At 34.3% G+C, this 20,599-nt stretch overlaps 3 protein-coding genes across 4 annotated transcripts; 1 reads left to right on the top strand and 2 right to left on the bottom strand.

Moving 5' to 3' along the window:
* Positions 1 to 1,382: 1,382 nt before the first annotated feature.
* Positions 1,383 to 6,872, top strand: LOC105156266 (UBX domain-containing protein). The gene is made up of 4 exons (XM_011072350.3): positions 1,383 to 2,464; positions 4,950 to 5,120; positions 5,246 to 5,449; positions 6,333 to 6,872. The coding sequence occupies exons 1-4, from the start codon at positions 1,685 to 1,687 to the stop codon at positions 6,558 to 6,560; spliced, it is 1,383 nt and encodes a 460-aa protein (XP_011070652.1). The 5' UTR covers positions 1,383 to 1,684; the 3' UTR covers positions 6,561 to 6,872.
* Positions 6,873 to 9,064: 2,192 nt separating this feature from the next.
* LOC105156265 (putative ribose-5-phosphate isomerase 2) lies at positions 9,065 to 10,683 on the bottom strand. Its single transcript, XM_011072349.3, has one exon. The coding sequence runs from the start codon at positions 10,273 to 10,275 to the stop codon at positions 9,403 to 9,405; it is 873 nt and encodes a 290-aa protein (XP_011070651.1). The 5' UTR covers positions 10,276 to 10,683; the 3' UTR covers positions 9,065 to 9,402.
* Positions 10,684 to 17,937: 7,254 nt separating this feature from the next.
* Positions 17,938 to 20,067, bottom strand: LOC105156264 (protein PIN-LIKES 2). 2 transcript variants are annotated; one of them, XM_011072347.3, is made up of 2 exons: positions 19,961 to 20,067; positions 17,938 to 19,370 (listed from the first exon to the last, which is right to left on the bottom strand). In XM_011072347.3, exons 1-2 carry the CDS (start codon positions 20,048 to 20,050, stop codon positions 18,021 to 18,023), a joined length of 1,440 nt encoding a protein of 479 aa, XP_011070649.2. In that variant the 5' UTR covers positions 20,051 to 20,067; the 3' UTR covers positions 17,938 to 18,020. The 2 variants fall into 2 exon arrangements, with proteins under 2 accessions (XP_011070649.2, XP_011070650.1); XM_011072348.3 differs by having other exon boundaries at positions 19,867 to 20,022.
* Positions 20,068 to 20,599: the final 532 nt, after the last annotated feature.

The raw sequence follows: 20,599 nt of genomic DNA, 5'->3' as shown, positions 1-20,599 counted from the left end.
TTCAATGGAGACGCATGAAAAATTTAAACCATAATTTGAATCAAGAGTAGCAAGAAGAAGGAACGATTCTCCGTCCATATTAGGGTTAAGTAAAATATAATATATATAATATACCTTGAGGAATAAAATTGAAAAAATGAAAATTGCAATCAACTGAACTCAATTGATAGAAACATATAAAATTAATACAACATTATTTACTAAGTACTTATTTCTTTTTTACTCATATAACTTTTTTTCCAATGTAATTTGTAACTTCTAAAATATAAAGTATTGCTAAAAATATGTCCAACAAATAGATTCATCCGTTAGTAAAATTAACAAAATTTGCTGACATCAGTAAAAAAATTGTATGAAAATTCATATTTACCCTCAGTTAAATTATTACAGATCTATTACATGTCATACAATGTTTTTATGACTAAATTACTCTTAGTAGGGTGAAGATGTAATTCTTCGCATGTATTAGTGTGTAAAAATATATAAGGATGGTTTAATTAGAAAATATTTATTTGACGTGCAATGAGTCTACAATATATCAATTGAGAATATATATAGATCTTTATTCTTTTTTTTTTTTTTTGCTGATGTCAAATTTGAATTTAATAACATATGGATTTATTTGTAGGATGAAAGTAAACTTCATGGGTACAAAGTATAACTTTTAAATTTATGTATAATTACATCAAATTTCATAAGGGAACAATGTAATCCCTTTCAATTATGTAGCATGTTATGAAATTTTATCATACTTTCAATTAGGCTAGTCGGGATCGTCCCAACGAAGACCTTCGACGCTCAAATTAGTTTTGGGTCGAGATAGAAATATGCGATTAGAAGTTAAAGAGTCAAAGAAATAAATGCAAATTACTTCGAGTGAACCAAATTTGAGGTATTTATAGGGTCTTATTTGATACTGTAGATCAAACCACTTATCTTCATTTGGATTTTTCCTAACTTCAATCGTGTGGCGTATAATCCTTTTCAGGTCTTGTGTCAACCTGCAGGATGGGTCCTGACGACCCGACCCACGACCATATACGCGGATCCTGACGAAATGTCCGTTTTGTCCTTAATAAAGGGCTTTTTTTTTTTTTTTATCTTTTTAATAGATGAAACTCCCATCAAAGATGGTTAATAAGATGGTATGAAATATTATTGAGGATATATAAATATTTAAAAGGAGGACGAAAAAAAAACTTTTAAATTATTATTATTTTTGAAATATAGCGACTTCAAAAGGAGGTATATGGGAACCCAGTCGTCAGAAACAACTAGGGAAATGCACCACATTGTTTCGGACAACTTATCATCAACATTAATAACTCCAAACAAACAGGAAAAGAAAAGAAAACAGAAAAACGCATATCACATTCTGAGTTGCAAAAATCCCAACAGCAGAAGTTTCAAGAATATGTGAGTGGAGTGGTTCACATGGCAATGGCATTCTCGTTAATCTTCCCCATTTGTCGCACATTTATGACATTCCCATCCACACTGTCGCTTTAGTCCAATAAAACCCATTCTCCCCGAGGTGGGCTTTCTCGTTTCCTTTTCTTTATTGTCTCAAATTCATTTCAATCGAGCAGAAAATACCCCGTTTTCGATCGGTATAGTTGTTAAACCCTAGTTTTCTCAATTCTCTCCAGTGTATAGATTCAGACGTGCACGGTTTTGTTGAGAAATGGGAGATGTGGCCGATAAATTGGCGTATTTTCAAGCTATTACTGGGCTCGAGGACACCGATTTGTGTACCGAAATTCTCTCCGCCCATAATTGGGACCTCGAGTTAGCCATCTCGTCCATCACCGCCACCGACAACAATCGCCCCTCGTCGTCTTCCTCCGCATCAGCCACTGCACTGGCAAATCAAGACCCGCAAGATGTAGGCCTTGTACTGCCCTCTAACAACAATAATCAACCCCCTGGTCTTGCGTGGAAACTAATAACTCTTCCATTCTCCATAATTTCCGGTAGCTTAGGGTTAATTTCTGGAGCGATTGGATTAGGTATGCGGGCAGCAGGCGGCGTTTTGTCCTATTCCCTAAGCATGGTTGGGCTAAGTCGTGCAGGCCGTGCTGGAACGACGCCTTTGGTGTCGGTGCCTCAGTCAACCTCTGAAGCCATGGATTTTGTCTCCAGTTTTGAGAGGGATTATGGGAGAATGAGGCCGAATTTTGTGACCGAGGGTTTCATGGACGCATTGCAGAGGTCTAGGCACGAATATAAGCTGTTGTTCGTTTACTTGCACTCCCCCGAGCATCCTGATACGCCAGCTTTTTGTGAGGGGACTTTGTGTAATGAGATGTTGGCAGCGTTCTTGAATGAGAATTTTGTGGCATGGGGTGGGAGTGTAAAGGCTAGTGAAGGGTTCAAGATGAGTAATAGTTTGAAGGCATCCAGGTTTCCATTCTGTGCTGTTGTTATGGCAGCAACAAACCAGAGGATGGCATTGCTGCAGCAGGTATAAGTTGAAGTAGTCTTTTATTCCACTTGTTAAGAGTGGCATTTTCTCTCCTTTTACTCCCTATTATTGCATTAACACAAATGACACTTGTGGCTAGTGAAAATTTGTATATTTTAGAAATCTATGTTACAAAAAGAAGTCTGGAAATTGTCTACCTGGATACTACAGTGAGAAACCAGACATGTTTTTCATGGAACAGCAAGAAATTTTGGGTGATACGTGTATGCTGTTAATATGTGTACACTCTGAAATTTCATTGCTGGACGTTGAAGTATGGGTATTTGCTGAAAGAAAAAGATATCATGGGATTATGAGTGAGTAGATGTATTGTTAAGGTTTGGCCTTGTTATACTTGTAGATTTTTTATCCTCTGAATTTAGCAGTCTTAGTATTTTTTTATGGCGCTGGTAAAATGATCTGGATTGTTCCATGTGAGAATCACATAGGTAATGCAAGTGTGAGCATCATATTTAAGTCGTTCTACTTTCCTCTTGGAAACTTTTTGTTTGATTTTAGTTTATTGTTATGTGCCATTTAGCTTCTGTGCTCTCTGTATCTTTGAGTTTTTGCAAATGTTGGCACTGGCAAGTCCTCATGTTTTGTAAGCTACAATTGTTTTAGCTTGATTGTGAGCGGCTATTATCTAGATAATGTTATGATGGTTTAACAAGTAATTATTGGAACTCCATAAGATGACAAAAAGGCCTTGTAGATCATTGTCTCTATGTAAATGACACTTGTTGTGCTGTTCCTTGGATGGGGGTAGCATGTCAGAACTGAGTTCTAGGTAGCATGTCTATTTCGGAGTACCTTTTGCTGGTGTGAATACGTCATTCTTGCTTCTCTTTTATTCAGGAGCCATTGTATGTGAAGAACGTATATGGTTATACCTGCTTAAGTGAAATACGAATCTTGGTTGATTTGAATGAAAAATGTCAAATTTGCCTTTTGATTATCTGTGATTTGCGTATTACAGTTGGCATAGCCATAAATGCATATTGGCTTGTAACGCTCCTCTGTGCACAGAATCTGTTACTGAATATGCCACTTTTTGCAAAGTTGTTTGCAAGCATATATATTTTCACTTCTGTCCAAGAGCCATCTTGTCTTCAATGAAGCCAGTGTCTTGTTAATTAAACATAAAACATATCATGCAAAAATAAATAAATAAAAAAAATATCATGCTAATTCGGTTATTTGTAGGATAACCATTTTTCTAGGAAGTACGGTTAAATTGATTAATAACTGGATAAATTATCAAAAGATGGTTAAGAGATGGAGAATCAATGGAAGAAAATGCCTCTTGAAAAATTTAACTAAATCTAGTGATGCATTTCATTTGACCTACGATTTTTATGGAGGAGGCATTTTCTTGACCACCAGTAAATTAAATCCTGGATTTTCTGTGATCTATTAAGATCCAGGTGAAGAAAATTTGGTGAGGCAAAGTATTGAAAAGTTGTATGTGCACTCGTTGTTTTCTCTTTTTTTCTTCATATTGCCCTTCAAAAATGAATAAAGACTATTAAGGAGTGGAAAGAATATACACGGATTGCCTTCTATATTTTGTGCATGCTTGCTTTTATGGTTTTGCTTAAATAGCAACATATCATCTAGGCACGTTTGTATGTGGCCCCTTGACATCTGCAATTGGTGTTCTCTCCGCTATTCATTTCTAGTTGCTTTTTCAGGCAAATAATATCTCTGGATCTTTCTCCAGTTGCTTCTGTAGGAGTTCATTACCAAAATGCTATTATTTATATCTTTTTTAATTCATTTCTTTTTGCAACTTGCTCAGGGTTTCTGAACCTGACATTTTTCAGTTCTTCGTGTGTGTTGGGGTTGGGTGGGGGGAATGTGGAACTCCGCATCACTGAATTTGATAATCTTCTAGGAGGAAAATCCGTGATTCTTTTGCGCAGTAATTATTTGGTGAAAACTAGAGAAAGGTTGATTACATGGATATCTCCTTTTCTCACTGTTTCTTCATTTGCTTGAAGTGGGTGATGGGGGTCCAATGAACTTATTATATGCACTGCATATGCCAAAGGTTCTGCCCTTGCATTTGGTTTTATATAGCTGCTCATCAAGGAAATTTTGACCAAGAAGCTGCCCGCTGAATGTGATTCCATATGCCTGCTTGCTTTCCTTTGCAGAATGTCCTATGGGCCGAGACTTCTAATCTGTGAATAACTCTGATTGAGAATGTTTATTCTGGTTCATGTATTGTGTCATCTCTTCCAATTATGTGGATATAGTGTGATATTATGCATGTGAGAAATTGAATAAAGGGGCCAACTGGAATGGGGAGATGAACTGAAGGACTGCGAACTCTGTCTAATCTTTTTAATCTTCCATGTTAACTCTTCAGTGTTGGTGTACAATCACATTTCCTCATGTCGTTTCTCTTTAGACGTCTTTGCAGACACTGGGCCTTATGTTGACACTTTTATCATAATTGTTTTGCAATGTGCCTGTGCAGGCTGAGGGACCAAAATCTCTTGAAGAAATGTTAACACTATTGCAGAAAGTGCTCGAGGAAAGTGCTCCTGTTCTTGTTTCAGCCAGGATTGAAGCCGAAGAAAGAAGAAACAATAGGCGTCTGAGAGAGGAACAAGATGCTGCTTATCGAGCAGCACTTGAAGCTGATCAAGTATACTATTCCTTAATGTTTTTATTATTTTATTTACTTTGTGACCTTTAACAATAGTTTCTTCACTAAGGTAATGCTGTTTAGCAGCAGCATCACTTTAACCTTTAGTTCTTGTTCTATACTAGGCTCGGGAACGCCAGAGAAAAGAAGAGCAGGAGCGGCTGGAACGTGAAGCTGCTGAAGCTGAGAGGAAAAGAAAGGAGGAGGAAGAGGCTCGTGAAAGGGCAGCACGAGAAGCTGCTGAGAGAGAAGCTGCATTAGCTAAGATTCGTGAGGAGAAGGCTTTATCACTTGGTGCTGAACCTGAGAAAGGGCCTGATGTTACTCAGGTAAGCCAAATATTCTGTATTGTCTCCATTAACTTATGGAATGTTGTGATGTTCTATGGTCAAGTTAAACACTGACTCCATTTACATGTTCAATCCATAACTTGAAAGGTAGATAGAGATTTTGGGGGCTTCTATAAGCAACGATCCAATCTTAAAAACATATGAGATTCTAATCATGTTCGGCCAATCCGTAACTTGGAAGGCATATAGAGATTTTGGGGCTTCTATAGGCAAAGATCCGATCTGAAAAACAGATGAGATTGTAATCATGTTCAGCCTGTCTGGTTCAAGTATTTTGGTGAGGAAAGGATAAAAAGATTCTGAAAAGAAGTATCTTCCACTGTCTGATTGCTAAGGGAAAAAGTGAAAGATAAATCATACTTAATTGTTGAAAATTGGTGACCCCAATTCTGAGGAGAAAATCAATAGAACCCTCTCCTCTTCACCCCTCCTGGCAGTTCCTATCTTCTCGAACCCACAAAAACAGACACGACAAAAATAAAAACAAATTAAAAAAACTGGCACATTCAGCAATTTCAAGAGCTGCTGCACCAGACGTTGTCGTCTCAGCATTTGTGCAAACTTCTTCTGTTACATATCCACTTTTTACGTTACTGCAGCTCAAAATGACTGATGTAGAGAAGGGCGAGGAGTGGGTTTGTGTTGAGGGGAACTAGGAAGTGGTCAGGGAACAACTGTTGTGTGTCTCTAGGAGTTAAGGAACTTGGGGGACGGTGGGGGAGGTAGAACTCTCAGTTTTTTGCTTTTGTGGATTTCATTTTATGCACTCCTGGTATTTTAATTTCTACTCCAAAATCCTAGAACCAATCCAGATGTCTTGTGCTATGAATTATGTAATAATCTGCGAGGTGCTTCATCTCAGATATTGGTTCGTTTTCCATCTGGAGAGCGCAAAGGGAGGAGGTTTCATTGTACGGCCACAATACAATCTCTGTATGACTATGTTGATTCTTTAGGTAGCTTAGAAGTTGATGGCTACAGCCTCGTCTCCAACTTTCCTCGCACCGTGTATGGCCAAGAGATGCTCTCTTTGTCCCTGAAAGAAGCCGGGTTACATCCCCAGGCCAGCCTTTTCGTGGAGTTGAAGTAATGCCCCATGCTGGGAGGTGATCAAGGATGAAACTTTGTAGTAGATAAACTTCTTATATTGACTTTTGCTTTTTCAAACAGATTCAGTGATATGATACAATTTGGCAATTTGTGGTTGTGCCTGAATCGGCATCAGCATCATTTCAGAATCTAGTGGGCAAATGACAGTGGGCGAGAACTAGATTGAATAAGTTTATCCACCGTCTGTAGCATATAACAAAAGAAGTTAACTGCATTTCCATTTACCGGTACCTTGTGTGATTACGGTACTGCATTTAATATTGGGATGTGAATACTTGTGAAGTTCAAATTATGAGTTTAGAAGAATCTGCCAAATAAGAAAGTTTAAAGTTTATAACAATTATAGTAGCGCCTCAGAACCTTGACCTCAGAGAGATGAAGATTAAGAACAATGGAAGAAAATACTGTCTGAAACGGACACCCCACGTTGTGTCCAATAGGATAACGAGAAAGCGGTTTTACCGTCTTCAACTTGTTTGTATGTGTCAGAAGTGTGAGCATGGAGCAATATTGAAATCAAATGCCTCAAAACTTGAAACAAATTGGCCCTATGGAACGGCAGATTCATAGAAGGGACGCCGCTCGTAACTCGTTCCTTCCATTGGCTAACCAATTATAAATGAGACTGTGCTGCCACGCAGATGCAGACGCAGACGCGGACTGTATTCTTTTCCAATGGGGACCAAAACAGAAACACCATTTTTACTATAAAAATCCAGCCTATGCCTATCCAGGTCGAAGTGCCTGCCCTTTTTTTAAGTGCAAGAATAGGAACGGACGATGTTTTTATTATAATCACAAAATACTATGTTATTGTGAAATGTCCAATTTGAATCATAATTATCATCCCACATTTAGTCATGAGTATAACTCCATCAGATGTTAAGTAGGGCAAAAAACATTCATCATAATCAAGTCATAGGGTTAGTGGTGTAATTACATTTGTGTTTGAATAGTTTGATCTCATGAGAAGACAGACCAGATCATATTGTGGGAAAAGGAAAAACATATTCAGCCAAGAAAATCTCTGAAGATTATATTCTATGCCATTGATACAATTTTTTGTGCTAGAAATGGTGATACATAGGACGAGGAAAGAGCGAAACACAGAACGCTTAGGACACTACCTATTCTTCACCAAACGCGTACACCGTCTGGGTTAGGACTGTAAAGTTGTCGCCATGCATCTCACTTTGTGTTATTTAAAGAACTCCTTTTTTTAATATATTTATTTGGAATAATTACATTCCTCTCCCCTTTAGAGATTTGATATGATTATATATAGACACCTTGTAATTTAAAAATTGTGTTTAGTACTCCTAAAATTTGATTTCGTATGACCAAAAGTTCATCCGTTAGTCAAAATTTACCGTATTAAAAAAAAAAACAGATAAAAAATTATATTTACTTTCGATTGACTTATTACTGATTTATTGAAAGTCAAATAAATCTTTTTAAGACCAAATTACCTTTATACATCTTTATATGTTAATGCATGTGAAGGTGTGTATCTTCACCGTTATAAGGATAGTTTAACCATAAAAGATTTATTTGACCTACAATAAGTCAATCGATGATAATAAATATTAATTTTTATTTAGTTTTTTTTTTGTTAATATAAAAAAATTTAGTAAACTTTGACCAACAAAGAGACCTATTATTATACGGAAGCAAACATCAATAATATTAAATATAATTTTTTAAAATATAAGAAACTTAAATATCATTATATTAAATATCAAGAAATAGAAGTGTAATTGTCCTTGTTTATTTAGACACACATGCAATCATTATACTGACGTATATGTGGAAATTTGAACTAAATTTTTTTTACAAGAAATCTTGAGCGCAATTCACTGGACTGGCCTAGGAAAATTGTGGAGGCCTTTTGACCATAAAGCAATCGACTAGATTACAAGCATGGTGGACTGTCCCTAGGGACAATTAAGAAGGTCTTATGACCACAAAGTACAGGCCGACTAGGTTAGAAGCGGGCAACCTTAAAAGTTGTAATCTATCTAAAACTTCTTAAGACTTCTTAAAAGATAATTAAAAATTTTATGAAATATTCCGAAATTAATTAAGCGAGAATATACACTCAGAATTATATATAAGAATTTAATAAGTTTCTTTAAAAAAGAAAAGGAAACCCTGCTTATTTTTTAATTAATTTCTTTAATTTTGATCATATTAAGTAAAAATTGGGCATTATTAACATCTAACATATCACTAATCAAACTATCTTAGCATCATTTTATGCACTCTATTATCTCAATTTATATTCTTCCAAAACAAAAGAAAATCTGGATTTATTCAGATATTTCAACAACTTATTTTAAAATAAAATTTAATATCTCATATTTGAAAAGTAACAACCTTATCCGGACATCCTTGCTTCGGAAAAGCATCCCAAGATGTATGCTTAAGCATATGCAGAGGATTTATGCTTAACAAATCCCAGTAAGACAAGGAAGATCAGCAACAAGACAACAATCTCCACCTTGATAAATTGAAATTTTGGTAAACTCAAAACAGAGCTCATTACAAGACAAATGTTTGGCTTTGTGTAGCAATAATAGTAAGAAACAAACCAACCAAAACACAGAGGAACTAAAACGTCATACCCTTTCACAGCAAAGCCAAGAATGCGAGAAACTCCTATTTGTATAGCAAGACAACTAAAAAAAGATAACTGAGTAAGTCCCAGACTAGTTTTATTCAACCGCAGACATTACAACAATGGCGAAATTAAGACAATTCCTTCAGTGATCAATCCCATGAATTGATAAGACTTGTATCAATCCAAGAACCTCAAAATCAAGCTAAAACCCATTCCTCAAATCATTGTAACAGAAGGAATCCACCTCCAGTTCACTCCCAACTTTAGTCTTCACGGTGATGCCATCGACGCCGGCAACGATCACAGAGGTGGCCAACCCAATGAACATCCCATGCTCAACAATCCCAGGAAGCCTCAAAATCGTATCACTGGCTACATTAAGATCGCCAATTTCCCTATCAAAATACAGGTCGATTATATAGTTGCCGTTATCAGTGACGTAAACTTTTCCTGTGTCGGCGCATTTCCTGAGCTTCCCCTCGCAGCCCGCGTCAGCAAACAAACTCACAAGCCTGTCCAAAGAATGCTTCCAGCAGAACGGAATAACCTCCACCGGCATAGCTAACCCGCTACCGCCAATATGGTTCACCAATTTCGATTCGTCGACTATGACGATGAATTTCTTGCTCGCTGATTCCACCATTTTCTCCCTCAACAACGACCCGCCTCGCCCTTTAACCAAATTCAGGTCCGGGTCTACCTCATCCGCCCCGTCAATTGCTAAATCAATAACAGGATGTGAATCGAGATCCGACAAAGGAATACCCAACGAGACGGCCTGCTCGTGGGTTTTCTTCGAAGTGGGTATGCCCACGATATCTTTGAGTTTGCCCTGTTGTAAAAGCTGCGCAATGCGGTCCACGGCGTGTTTGGCTGTGGAGCCCGTGCCGAGTCCCACAACCATGCCGGATTCGACGCGCTCCACGGCTTTATAGGCCGCTATCTTTTTCAAATCATCCTGAGTTAAGTTGACAGATGTGCACGAGGCAGACGCGGCGGATGATCCCATGAGCTTCGGTGGCTCAACCGTCGCGTGATTCTCGGAGACCAAGAAATGCGGGTAAGCTACTGCCATGGCTACGAATATAAGCTCTTATAAAACAGAGAATAAAATAACGAAACCCTTTGGGCTTACAGAATTACGCGAGGATAAGGAAATGGATGGTTATAACATTGTCCAGAAACAAGGACCAAATGTTAATGACATGTGCGAAGAGAAGTATGAAAAAGAAAGACACAAGACAGAGAAGGAAATCAAAGTGGGGTTGTGAGAATACAGAGGGTGGTAGAAAGAGGACCAAAATTACAAACTATAAAGATACGAATTGTGTGGTGCAGATGAGTGGAAGTAGAGAGAGAGAGAGAGAGCAGATAATGGTGTTCGTCGTATTGCCCTTGAGAAAATGCGGTTAGGGTTTGGGGTATTTATAGAGAAGAGGGTGGCGTTGGGGTTGTAGGGCTGTGAAACCGCAGCGCAGAGGAATGGTGGGAGAGATCTATAAGCAATCCTTCACCACACCAGGGGACTTGTACCCTCATTTCTTAACTATTATTAATATTATTATTCTACTCTCAATCAAAGAGTGGTGAGGATTTGTAGCTCAACCCAATACAAATATAAAATTAAAAAATCTACTTGAGAATGATTGATTTTACTTAATTCAATAATTATATAATACATCAAATTTAATATATTTTTTTTGGTTTGGTAAGATTTATAATGTGGCAATGAACTTAAGTAATAAATAAAATTAACGGATAATTATATTTACATTTCTTGATATATGATCTACTGCATAAATCATTCATGGCAGCAAAATATATGGTTATTTTGTGTGATATTGTCGATATTTTTTTATGGTGTATGTATAATTTTTTAAAAATATGCGGATGGTTTATGGAGTGCAGATGCAATTATCCCTAAAATTAAAAAATTAAGTTGTTTGAACATGGTTTATGTTGGAATATTTTAAAATTTGTCCAATTTTGATATATTTATAACCAAATAGAATTTATGTATAATTTAAATTCTCATCAAAATTCAAATAAATTTAAACGATGAAGTGCTCAATCCAACCCGAATTACTTTCATAATTTATTTTATTTTTTGAAGTAAATTTCGAAATAAGTATTGAGATGTTGAGCTCAATGGATTTTAGCAGCGTTTTATAGAGATTTGATTTTCCATGAGAAACGTTATTTAGCACGAAAATTGTGTGTTTTGACAAATTCAGACATGGTAGAAACTAACATGGTATTTATTCGGGTTTTCATTTTTCCCGTGTTGAGTTCCAAGGTTTCTTTTGAACATGCAAGTAATGTTAGACTTCTTTTCTGAAATAAGAGAAAAAGGGCTGACCCGTTTTCATAGTTGACCCGATTGGACCAATTGGAAAATAGTGTAGTATTTGCTATTGGTTGAACAAGGCGGTCAAAGGTTCAATGTTGAGGATTTTGATGAAGATGGAACGAAAATGGACCATACAATTCGATGGATTTACTATCATTAACTGGAAAAAAATTTTACACAACCAAAGTTCTATCGATTCAAACTAATCATAAAGTATGTATGATACTTATTATGTAATTAATTATTCTTTTGAATTGTATATTTATCGCATTATATAATTAATTCAAATCTAATTTAACCTAATTTAAATTAAAATTTTCCTATCAATAGCTTCACAAGAGGGGTAATTTGGACCCTAAATGACCCGGGGCAATTTGTCAAATTTTGTCGAACTCAAGACTCATTGAATTTAATTTAGTACAGAATCGAAAATTGCTTCACCCCATTTCTTGATTGACCTGCCCCAGTTGCCAGGCCATTAGTTGGACTTGAAATTTGGTCGTTCTTGCTCCAGATTCTGATCCTGACTCGACTCTAAAATTGATGAGTATAACTCACAATTTCAAATATTTCTTTCTATATGGCTTTCAGATGAGGTATTATTATGTCATATCATCATTCTTGTTCTACAAATATATGTACTAGACAAAATTGAAGAAATATATTTAAAAATATCGTTTGGGGAATTTGAGACAAATCTTAAACAAGACCTAAGGCCAACTTCGAACCCGATAGAGTTCATAAAATTAAAACCCATCTAATTTTAAAAAAATCAATAAATATAATGTAATTTAAAAAATTCAAATACGCACGTCAAGTCAAGCACAATAACAACACCTACAACCTTATAATTCTCATCAAGATGCTATGAACATAAATTTTGACACAATACATGAATGAGAAGCCACCAATTGACAAGAAAAAGAAAAAACAAAGAGATTTGATTGTGCTATATATTACCGTCCCAATCACGTATAATTATATGCAAATTAATAATGAAACTACATTTTCAACCAAAAAAAAAAAAAAAGGAAAATAATAATCATGAATCATATCCCAAAACAAGATGACCAATTGCCTAAGATAGCTTCCTAGGTTATGCAAATAAAAATCCAGGCATGGGAATATCTAATTCTATGTTTAAGGATAGCTATATATATATATATATGTCCAAATTAACCGAATCCAATATTTTTAATTATTTATATATAAAAATCAAAGTAGCAACAAAGGCATTTATCTTTTAATTTCTTGATTTCTAAGCAATTAATTCTTTAGCATATTCCTTATGATGGGATATATAAATCTATCCTAATCTAAAAAAGAAAAGGTTTTCATACTCATAAATGACAATTAATGATATTGTCGTATCAATTTTTTATAAAGTCAAAAAATACCATTTAACTAATAAAACAACCAATTTATTCAACTTTTTAAATCATACATTAACTGATAAGTTGGTTTTTTTTCTTTTATTTTTTTTAATGTAATGTATTGATTTGTATATTTACTTTTATTTATAATATGCACGTAGAACAGCTCGTCATAACAACTAGTGTACATATATAGGGTTAATTACATTTTACTATCCGAACTACGATCATTTTTACACTTTGACATCTAATTTTTTTTTTAATATCAACTTATCATCGATGGTAAGTTGAACAAAAAGGAAAATCAATGGTAAAATACAAAACGGACATAGTTCAGAAATAACAAAATATAATTTATCAAAATATATATATATATATATGTGTGTGTGTGTGTGTGTGTGTGTGTGTCTATTTGTATCTTTACTATTTAGTTATAATTTTGGGGTCGACGTTCATAGAATTTAGACACAAGAAATTCCATTTATTAAGACATGCATTATCTTTTGTAAAAGGTTGTTATATATCTCATCATCCTCGTTCTCGAATAATATTTTATGATCCAACCACACGACACCAACTTTCTGGGGTGTATGTTAAAAGAGTCTAAAGCACTAATATTCTTCCTATACCCTTTAATTGATTTTAATTTTCCTCTTTTCCTAATTGATTACGAATCTAATTAATTCGTGATTGATTTAAATTTACTAAAAAAATATATAATATTTAACTATAGTTAATTATTATAATTAAAAATAAATAATTATTTATCATAATTTTTAATTCATAGTCCTCAAAATATAGACGATAATAAATTTCCACTAACCACGGTACAAAATATTATAAAAATGGGGTATTGCACTGGATTGAGCAGGTTGAACTTGTTGTTTGAAGCTATGTATAAATTTTTGTGTTGTTCGACTTATTTTTTAATAATCACTTTTAGGATTATATTGTATATCAAAATCATGCTGTGACAAAAGCTACAATTTTTTATTTTTTAATCCCTTTTGTAATTATTTTATATTCAATCACTATTATGTATATTAGATGAATTTTTAAATCTTTTTACTAACTTTAAGAATGAGACTAATTTTAAATTTAGCTACAATCAGTGACATGTCTGTGGTGGTGGGTGGCAATACATTTGTTAGGAAATTGCTCTTAGGAGCTGTTTGGCTGAATTTATTTAAAACATTTGATAAGCTCATACATATTATTCTTAAATAAGTCTTTAATTTTTAAAATAAAACATTATTAAATTTATAAGAGGTCAGTAACAATAATTTTATAACTAATATGATCAAAATTGAACAAAATTATTAAAATTCTAAAAATAACTCAAAGCTCCTTACTTTTTAGATGTTATTATAAACTCCTAATATTTTATTTTTGAATCTTACCATTTTTTAAAAAAATCCATACACTTTTTTTTTAAAAAAAATATTTTATAAACTTTCAAATATCTTAAAAAATATATATATAAAAGATTTATGCAGGCTCCCAAACTCACTCTTAACTAGCGACGAATGCTTCTCAGCCTACGTTTGTTTAATTTAACTAGAGAAGAGAAAAGAAAGCGACAAACAAGTAGTCAAACGTACGTTTTCTTGTCTCCATCTCTCGGTCTATTGTTGGGTCGGGGCAAGTCGTTTTTTAGTGTGTGATTCATTATTTCATTTAATATATTTAAATTTAAAAAATAATTTAATATATTAATAATTTAAATAAAATGATAAAATTTTTACATACCTATATTTCATGAGATTCAAATAAAACTTCGGATTATCAGATATGAATCGTAGCAATCGAAAAAAGCGGCATTAGTCCTGGTTTCTTGGTCTTGGAAGATGACAAATTAGGATAAGAAGAGATGAGGTGTATGGTGGACCAGTTTGGGTGGTGGGTGCATGCACCGCCACCGCCTCCGCCTGCCTCACATTTCACCATTTACTTCTGATTTAAAATGTGGCTATTTGCTATTACTTGAAACTCAAATCACCACCAAATCTTTCTATTTCTTTCTTTTTCCCCCCTTAAATTCATTATATATATATATATATATATATATTTTATATAGAATAAATTATTTTCTTGAAAAATTGACCCAGGACCAAATTCGGTAGGCCTAACCCCACAGCTTTAACCCCCACTACTTGGAAGGTCTGACCCGGAGCACCAACCCGATCCACCTATTACCCTACTCGATTCCCATTTTTAGATGACTGAAACCTTTCGTCTTATTCTTTTCCTAATTTATTCACCCTCCTTGTCTTCTCCCCACTTTCTCAATTTTTTGCGCTATCATCAATGGCTTCTATCTATTTATTCACTACCTTCGGGAAGAAAAAGAGTAGAAAAATAAGTGAGGAAAAAATAAAAGAGATAGGTAAATTTGAGTGGTTTGATGGTGCCTTGGTGGCTGTGTGTACGCCTTGGTGACTGTCGTCCCTTGGTGGGTTCGAGCAACCGATGGCTGGATTGCCGGCTTTTGTGGTTGTGGCTTCCCCATCGAATTTGGCTCCTTAAGCCAAAATTATTTTTCGTTGCTGTTTTTTCACAATGATTCCTATTAATCTATAATCGTTGTTATATTAGTTTGTATTCCACTATACTAATTATATTTCTTTGTGGGCTCACTGAGGGGATAAATTCCCAACATCTTTTTTACTCTGTATTTTTAATTGATCATACTTTAAAATTCATTTGATTCAAGTGAAAGAAAAAGAAGAGTAAAAGGAGGAGGAAAAGTGAAAAAGGGGGGGAGAGAAAGAATAATTTTTCTTTAAGTTGTTTGGTATGGATGAAAAGGCTAGTAAATTTCAAAAAAATTTCTTTATTTGGTGCGAGAAAAATAGATTGAGAAGAAAAAACTAACTTATAATTTTAATAATTTATTATTTATTTTTATTCTATATTAGAAAATAAATAAGTTGATATTATACTAAAATAATTTTAGTATATAAAAATTTTAACATCTTATTAGTAAAAACATTCATCAAATAAGAACAGTAATTTTTATTAATCAAAATAAGTATGGTGCATTTATTCTAATTATTCATTTTAAATAAAATAAAAATTATTATAAATAATTGATATGATGTATTAATTTTTTGGCAAGTTAATTATCTTTTCTAAAAAATATGTAATGGTATTATTAGCAGGAAGGGGAAAAAATTGAAAGAAAATTATAAATACTGGTTATAGAATAAACAAAAATAAAAAATATGTACTTTTTTATATTTTTGGTCTTATACTTTCGCTTTTCCACTCAAATTTGAATGAAATGAAATTGAAATTCGGAGGAGTTTCATATATATTTGGTTTTACTTCTCCTTCAACTATTCTCCCTAATCAAACACCAAAACTTTTTTCTTATGCATCCATTTTTATTTCTATTTTTTTATATACCCATTTTTTGTCCCAACCAAATAATTCTTTAGAGAATGATTGATACTAGGAACGGAAAGGATTTAGGAACGGAGTAAAAAAGGAAAAGGAATCATATTTGAATAGCATTCATGTGATTAGTATACACAATAAATTATAAGGTAATAGAATTGGCATTCCTTAGTTACGTAGTTGATTCCATTAACATAATTGATAATTAAAAAAAAGTGATCAATAATCAAATAAAACTATTTTTATAATAAATTTGCTCTTTTGTAATTTTTTTAAAAAAATATTTATTTATATTTCATTGAGTACATTGAATTTAATTATGTAACAATAGTGTTTTCAAAATTACTTACGAAAGGTTAAGCAATTTATAAACATCTCATATATTATTGAATACATAAATAAATAATTTAATTACGTAATAAATAATTTATTGACTTGTTAAACATATAAATTTATTTTCTAAAAAAACATAAAAAAAATCAAACTATTAAATGGACTAATGTATTGCATCTATCATTATTTCTTCAATACTCAGTTAAAGAATTTTTTTGAATTAACAAAATAATTAAATATCAAAATAATATCATATTTTTTTCTTACCATGCGTACATAATTATTTCTTTATATTAGATACAAAAAACACTCAAATTTAATAAAAATTAAAACTGAGTATTTATAATACAAGAATATGAAGAGAAAAGAAAAACTGTCATTCCCTAGATGTTGGAAATAAATATTTCCAAACTTACAGCATATCAATCGAGATGTAGGAATAGACTTGAGAATGTTCATTCATTCCCACTCCATTCCTATATACCAATCACAGCCTGTTATTTTTATATATTTTTTACTGAATGCTTTATTCTCCTTATAGAATTAATAATTACATAATCACGAGACTATCTCGACAAATCGAACAATAATCAGGCAGCTCGATACATTAATATAATGAAATATTATGTCAGATTGGTAAAATCTAAACGTAATTTTATCACATTTAAATAGTAAAAATAATTCCAAAGCCAGAACCCTATATATGATTTTATGCTGCATACTTGCCCGAGAATTTATAAAAACAAATAATCATAAAAATATATTATTTTCATGATTATATCCTTAAATATTCAGATAATTATAAATTTAATACAATAATATACAAATTGAAAAGCTTATTTGTGCTCATATAAGACTGCAAGTACTCAGAAAAGCCTAATCCATCAAAACCAGCAGAGACACAATCATATTGAGACTACCGTACCAACCGGACATTATGGTGAATCAATATATAAAAATTTTAAATTTAAATCAGATTCGTTTGAAACAAATAAAAGTAATACATTTACTATGTGATCGATCATTTTTCTTAAATAATAAACTAATCATACGATAAGTATATTACACTCCCATATAATTGATTCAAGTGTTGTCAAACCCAATTTAAATTAAAATTTTCCATCAATCTGTGGCATAGTATTGAGTGCAAGTATTATGTCATGAATTGATTATCGTTTCTACTCTTTCTGAAACTGAGGAATCCTTTGGTTTCAAAGACAGGTATCCTCAACCTTAACCACCTTGAAGCTTAACTGAAGGTAGTTGCAGCCGAGAAATAGCATTGTGACAATATATCAAAGATGTTCATAAATGTCGAAAATTTGAAATACATGCAAATCTCTTACAGCCACCTTACTGCTGAAACTATAAGAGGACCTTAAAGTATATGACAACATAGAATGAGAGGGAGAAGACCGCAAACAAGTGCTGCCAGAAAAGAAGCGCTGACGATTCACTGACTGCGTAACCCCTCAAACTGGCAATTGCTCCGAGTAAGATCGCACTCGGCATTGTATACTGCAGTAAAATCACAAACTTATACATTTGATCACCATCTACAAGAATATGAAGCTTCTCGGACAGCACCACAATCCCTATCCCAATAAGAGGAAGCACTAGCAGTCTTGCCAGAATTATGCCAATAGTCGTGCGAATACCAAGTTTGGAGTTGTCTGGACCCTCAGCAAGCATGCCTCCAAGAATTAGCATTACGGACGGGACCATAGCACCGGCCAAGATCTCCAAACTGTCGGAGATCACAGCTAGTGGAGCATCATACCCGAAGACAAGCACTTTTATCTGAGGAACCATGCCGACTAGAATGGCTAACAGGGATGCAACGGTTGGCGGCTGAAGTATGTGCTGGATTGGAGTCTGCTCAGCAATAATTTTCATCTTCTTGACAACTGTAGGAGCGTTGATACAACCTATGGTCCTCAGGGTGTTCCCATTTTCATTTACTTGTTCTTTTTCTGGGATGTCGATCGTTGCAATGAAAGGAATCTTGCAATTTTCAGTTTCTTTATCTTCAATACCTGGCCATTCAGCTTCTACAAGTAGAGGTCTACACAACTGATCAGACGGTCGTTGCTCGTGATCCTCAGCCACATCTTCGACTAAATCACAATACCTAAGCGGAGGCTCCATCATGTGATAAACGAGAGTATACACAAGGATCACAGCAACCCATTGAGCAAAAGAGACATAAGCCACCCCTTTCTTCCTGCAGTCAGGTCCAAACAGATTCTCCTCATCATGACAAACGGAGCCAACTATGGCAATAGGTAAATTTCCAGTATTCCCAAATGCTGTCATTATGATAGCAAATCGAGTGTATTGCGTAGGTGGTTGGCATATCACTACAACTAATACCCCCAAGCCAAAACCGACCGCTGTACTCACCAACACGTTAACAGGAATAAACCACCATTGCTTAATGTTCTCAAGGGTAATGAATTGCCCCAAATGGACAAAGATTAGGCAGGGCAAGAAAAGAGCAAACACGAGCTTGCTGAGTAGCTTGAACGTAGCTTTCGGGACGATTTGAGTCCTTTGATGTGCAAGAACTAGGCCGATTAGTGCAAGGCAGAGTAGCTTTAGTAAAGGTGTGATCGCATCAATTATATCTTTTCTACCACATATCATCTTGTTATCATATATCTCAACGAAGAAACTTACACAAAATTTCCCCACTTGTCTCAATAACAACTCTATCTGCAACAGGCAAAAGGTGGAAAACATTCAAGAACATTGCAGTTTATAAAAGCTCCTACTTCAACTTCGATGAAAGGAATGCAAATCAACATAGTCTCCAACAACAACGGTTCAGAGTTATTACCAGAAGAGTAAAATGTAATAGAATCCAGCCATCTAAGTGCAAGCCAACAAAACTTCTCCCAACCATAAAAACAAGACAGGAAAATAAATTAAAATTAAGGTTAACGCTTCTTCCCTTCATTTCCCGTTGCCCACAATCATGGACATTAAAGGTAGAAATAAAACTGATTTCACATTGCAAGAAAATCAAAAGACCAACCCAGAAAAGGGGGGGAAAAAAAGAATGAATGAATCAACATATGATCCATATTTTGATCCTAAACAACAAAAAATGCATATTCAGTCCTACAGGAGAACACTTACATGCACGAATTGCACACATTCGGGTATATATACATATATATATATAATCAAGAATTCCAAAAAGACCCACCTTGATTTTTTGATGAAACAGAAGAGAAAGAACCCACAAGAACCAACCATGGAATCCTGAACAAAAACAAAGCTGTTCAAACAGAAAGTTTCACCTTATTTTCAAGCTCGCGCGCGAGAGAGAGAGTTTCATTTACATGGGAAGTTTGCATTTTACAATGATGATGACGAGGTGGCTGTATCATGCATGCCACCTGTGAAATACGTGTCAGCATCCACAATACAATCGTGGGCAGCAGGGTAGACCTTTTTTTCTAATTTTCGGACCCATTAAAGTCGAAATCTTGTCCAATAAGAGCGAATTAGTTTAAGTTAAATGGCTGCTGAGTTTGATATTTCATTACATATTAAAAAAACATTTTTATTAAGAAGAGAAGTCTTGAGTCTTATTAAGTCGCTCAAATTTTTTTGCCTACAACAGACCAACGTTGAAGGTTCGCCTAGTTTATGTTACTTGTTTCAGTACGGGGTGCAGAAGGTAAAACGGGGACGAAGCAAACAGAGCATATTGGAGCCCAATGGATCTAGTTCCTGCCAGAGCCTCTCGCTGGAATGAGTCTAAATATGGAGGCCATCATCAGTTGGGCCATAATTCAGGTTCCCATAGGCTCACGTAAATGGACGCCCATAAGAGTCTAGAACACACGAAATAGCTCAATTCAGATCAGTTAATGCGACTAGGATTCAAATAAATACTTATCAATTTATTATTGAGAAAAGTACTTTTAATTTAT

Source organism: Sesamum indicum, linkage group LG2, assembly GCF_026168435.1.
Source record: "Sesamum indicum cultivar Baizhima isolate 11 linkage group LG2, ASM2616843v1, whole genome shotgun sequence".
Taxonomy (NCBI): Eukaryota; Viridiplantae; Streptophyta; class Magnoliopsida; order Lamiales; family Pedaliaceae; genus Sesamum; species Sesamum indicum.
The sequence above is the reverse complement of the archived record's forward strand: the minus strand, read 5'-3'. Positions and strand labels throughout refer to the sequence as shown.